Source organism: Trachymyrmex cornetzi, unplaced genomic scaffold (assembly GCF_001594075.2).
Source record: "Trachymyrmex cornetzi isolate Tcor2-1 unplaced genomic scaffold, Tcor1.1 scaffold844, whole genome shotgun sequence".
NCBI classification, from domain to species: domain Eukaryota; kingdom Metazoa; phylum Arthropoda; class Insecta; order Hymenoptera; family Formicidae; genus Trachymyrmex; species Trachymyrmex cornetzi.
In genome coordinates, this window is record NW_017300185.1 from 29850 (window position 1) to 34521 (window position 4672).

Consider the following 4672-nt stretch of genomic DNA (forward strand, 5'->3'; position numbering starts at 1 on the left):
CCCGCCCGCTCGGCGCTCGCTTGAAACGTCAGACCGACCGAGATGTCACACGCACATACGCGCACACCACATGCATGTGAGATGCACACACGTACCTGGCGCGCACGTCGTGGCGAAACCGCCCACGAACGTCACCGCGGAACAATCGCGTTGTTGACGCGCGCGGTGCCGATCGCGGCCGCGTCACCGGGTGTTACCTGGGATGCGCCTCCGACCCGGGAAATTCTACATTTTCTATCGGTGAATCCTGTTGATTCTCAGTTCGGCGGGAGACTTTAATATTTCAGTGACAGCAGCCATCTTCGCGACAGTTCGCACGGCCAAACGCGATACGTCGATAAGTGGCCACGTGACCAGTTGGTCCCCCGCCGAACGGGGGGTTTTTAAAGGTCGATTTTTAAAAGGATTCTGCCAAGTGATGACCAGGAGTTTGATTGGTAATTTAAGAATTATTGATTAAAAATAATATATTATTATATATTAAGTATTTTTAAATCGATACCTTTCGTACATTGAAAGTATTGTAAGATATTTGTAGAAATGTTAATAATATTAATGTTTTTAAATTCTCCGGTTATATTTTATACATATTTGCTTTTTAAAACAAAATATAAGATGTCAAATATAAAATGAGAAAGGTGCTTGAATAATCACATCTTATCCAGAATTTTATTTACATTGTACTTTGCAACGTTTAAGATTATACAGATTATACAGAATATTTATAATAACAGAGTGCGCGGTAGCTAATTGGCAAGCTTCAAAACGCTCGTATAGCATTCAAGATATTCGCTGGAAAAAATCTGAAATCTTCCTTTGGCCACTCTTTTTTGGAAGTGACTTTTGTTTACGTGATTCCGGAGTGGAATCTTTCAAGATCTTGATAGATTCGCTGTCACTTAATTCCGTAGATTTTGTCGATAATTCGGGTTTCATCTCCTTCGGTGTTCCTTGATTGTCGACGAGACATGAAATAACCGGCTCTTTCGAATTCGAGGAATTTACATTGTTATCTAATTTATTTGATACTTCCTCTTCCATTTGCATGTTTTCTCCATCGGCAGTGTTATCTGCAATATAATTGTTCTGTAAACCGCCGTTTTTGTTGCTATCCACTTCTTTTGGATTATTCTTAGTTTTCTTATGGCATGTATCCTTGATATCGGGCTTAGCATTGTCGTTGCTATCGTCCTCGCAGCTTGTCAACCAATTCATTATCTTTTCTTTCTCTGCCATTTCCTTCTCCTTAGTCATCGAATAAAGATATCGCTTGTTATCGACGTCTTTATTTGATAAGACTGCGGTTTTGTTTCTTTTAAATAGCGTTTTCTTCAGACTCTCGGTAGAAATCTTCGGTGAAGAATTTTCAGTCTTTATCAGGAAATATTTGCTTAATGGTTTCATCCTACTTTTGTTGTACAAGAAACAATAAAAATCCGAATGAGCGTTCGATGCTGATTCTCGACGATACTCCGACAGCATTGAGTAAAGTCGCGCTAGAAGTTAATGAAAAAAAATTAATCCAATTAATACATAAATAATTATATAGCTTTCGTATATAGGAGTTCTTTTAAATGTGGATACCTATATCAATATCGTGATGAATCAAATGTGCGTACATCGCTGCCACGTCATCCCGCAACTTTGTGTCTCCGAAAGTAAAATAGACCATCGATCGACCTGCAACTGCAGCAGCCATCAATTGTATCAAAACTTTCAATTTCGGATTTCCGCGGAACGCGCCGCATCCCCAGTTTCCCGTTGCAATGGCGGGCAGATTGTTCTTATAGATATCAGATCCGACAAATCCTACATAAGCCTACGGAAAATGCACTAGCGTTAAAATTAGAGACAATAGCATTATATTAGCATAATATTGAAAAATAAACAACAATTTTTTACAACCGGCAATTAATAGTTTTTGAGTTTTGAGAAGAATATCATCAAACAATGAAATTATTAAAGTATTAGATGTACAACTTTGCTTCCGCCGTTTTTTCCGAAATTCGAAGCTTTATTGTAAAAAAACTGGTTATACATTGATGATTCAAAGTATTGTTCATCGCTGACCACTACTTTCTCCCATCTTTCGGGCAGCGTACGAATCCTGCGTCGAAAAAACTGGTCATCTTTTGAGGCGATCCACAAATCGATCCAATTTTTTACTTCTTCATAAGATCGGAAGTGTTGGTCAGCCAGGCCGTGTGCCATTGATCGAAACAAGTGATAGTCAGAGGGAGCAACGTCTGGAGAATACGGCGGGTGGGGTAGGACTTCCCATTTCAACGTTTCCAAGTATGTCTTGACCACTTTCGTAACATGAGGTCGAGCATTGTCATGTTGCAAAATCACTTTATCATGTCTCTCGTTGTATTACAGCCGTTTGTCTTTTAATGCTCGGCTCAGACGCATCAATTACGTTCGATACCGATCGCCTGTGATTGTTTCAGTCGGTTTTAACAGCTCATAATACACACTACGCCGAGCTGATCCCACCAAATACAAAGCATGAACTTGGAGCCGTAAATATTCGGTTTGGCCGTCGTGGAAACATGGCCGGGAACTCCCCATGATTTTCTGCGCTTGGGGTTATCATAATGAGAACCCATTTTTCGTCCCCAGTCACAATGCAATGCAGAAATCTCTTCCGTCTTTGCCTTTCAAGCAGCTGTTTACAAGCAAACAAACGCCGTTCAACATTTCTCGGCTTCAACTCGTACGGCACCCAATTTCCTTGCTTCTGAATCATTCCCATGGCTTTGAGGCGTTTTGAAATGGCTTGTTGAGTCACTCCCAATGATCGTGCCAATTCTTCTTGATTTTGACACGAGTCTTGATCAAGTAATGTCTCCAATTCAGCATCTTCGAAAACCTTCTCTCTTCCACCGCTATGCCGGTCTTCGACGTCAAAATCATCGTTCTTGAAGCGTTGAAACCACTCACGGCACGTTCTTTCACTAATAGCGGCCTCACCTTAAGTATTTGAGAGCATTCGATGAGCCTCAGCCGCAGATTTCTTCATACTGAAGCAGAAAATTAAAACCTCCCGCAAATGACGAGAATTTGGCTCGTAAACTGACATTTTCAATTGAGAATAACTTTATGATGCAGACACAAATTGACTAATGTTTCTATGGGGTTATATTTATAGATGCCCAAGTTTATTGTATGACATCTATGATCTATTTATTTCGACCACCACTTACCGCTAAAGCCATCTATAGGAAAACGGCGGAAGCAAAGTTGTACACCTAATAATATTTTTTAAATGTAACAATCTATATAAAAATTATAATTTATTTAAAATTGGTAAAAATATTTACAAACGAGATTGCTTCACGTTTCCGATAATTTAAGAACGTGTAGAATAAATTTCATAAATTTTTATACAGATTTATTTTAGTTAAGACGATATTTATATCATGATTACAAACTTTATTGAGTTCACGTTTTATGTTGTCCATATTGAACTGCAAAGAGGATTGCTTGAAGTAAAGGGCATCAATAGCAACGATTGACGTCATACGTCTACCACTGATATCCCTCGGTGTCTCGTCAACAAAATCTCCTTTCCATTTGAAAGTGTTGCTATACCCTTCGTATTTACTGTACCGCTCGATACCGCTGACGATAAGTGCCTCCGTATCGTCCAATTCCTCCGTAATCAACATAGTGACCATAAGTTCTGGACATATAACGAATCGTATTTCTTCCTGCACACAGCCTAAGCCTAGCACACCTCCACCCACATATCTATTTACGAAATACACATGAAAAAGAAAATTAGTAAATAATGAAAAATATCAGTAATGATCTCTAGAATCTCTTTATTTTTCTCTTTTTTTTCGCGTGTTATTTATTTGTCTTATAATTCTTCACTAAAATTTCAAGCAATACAAGTTGTCAATAAATTTTCAGGCATGATTGATTCATTCTAACTAGAATTGTATAATAGAGACTCACTTATTTGCAAAGTCCACTTGAAGCAACCCAGCTCCTTCACTTTCAATGGTTCCTTTACTCGTTATATGTAACGGTGGTAATTTTTGCTCTTGCAAATTCCACCTTGGACAGTTTTCCAACAAAATGTAACGTCGTTCAATTGTTATTATACCTTCAGGTGCTACTCTATGTAAAAATTATAATGTGATTCGAGTTCTACATTACATCCGTTTATCGATAAATCATTGGTAAATTGCATAAATATTTATATAAAAGAATCCATAATTATTAGTAGGGGAGGCCAAGCGGGGATTTTGGGATTTACTCGAGCGCGTTAGAATAACATAAAGGGGGAAAGCTTGCACCCTAATAAGTACCCCCACCACATATTAAACCTCTATATAGAGCCGGGGGTCCAGGGGAGCCCGTCAAATTAGTATCTAACTCGAGCGCGTCAGATTAAGGTATGGTGTGTTAATTACATGTAGAAAAGTGTACATTTCAATAATCTGACGATTTCAGCGTGACGTAAGGAAATGGGAGAGTCACAAAGTTGCAAAAAAAAGATTTTTTGACCCCTTCCTACAGCTAACCCCACCACGCAAATCGTCAGATTAATATTTATTCGTTATCAGAAACACATGGGTCGCTTACACTATTCATATCTGACACGCTCGAGTACTGTACACGCCTGTACACGCCGTAAAGCCTGTACACGCTCCCCCCACCA

General features: G+C 39.1%; 1 protein-coding gene across 2 annotated transcripts in view; it reads right to left on the reverse strand.

Annotated features, from left to right (window-relative positions):
• Nucleotides 1–714: 714 nt before the first annotated feature.
• The window catches only part of LOC108769052 (poly(ADP-ribose) glycohydrolase), a 6965-nt gene continuing 3007 nt past the window's right edge, over nt 715–4672 (reverse strand). For both annotated transcript variants that reach the window (XM_018519799.1, XM_018519798.1), the window contains 4 exons: nt 3964–4123; nt 3435–3753; nt 1585–1819; nt 715–1496 (listed from right to left, as the gene is read on the reverse strand). In XM_018519799.1, coding sequence (XP_018375301.1) covers nt 781–1496; nt 1585–1819; nt 3435–3753; nt 3964–4123 — 1430 coding nt within the window. In that variant the 3' untranslated portion in view covers nt 715–780. The remainder of the gene's footprint in view (nt 1497–1584; nt 1820–3434; nt 3754–3963; nt 4124–4672) is intronic.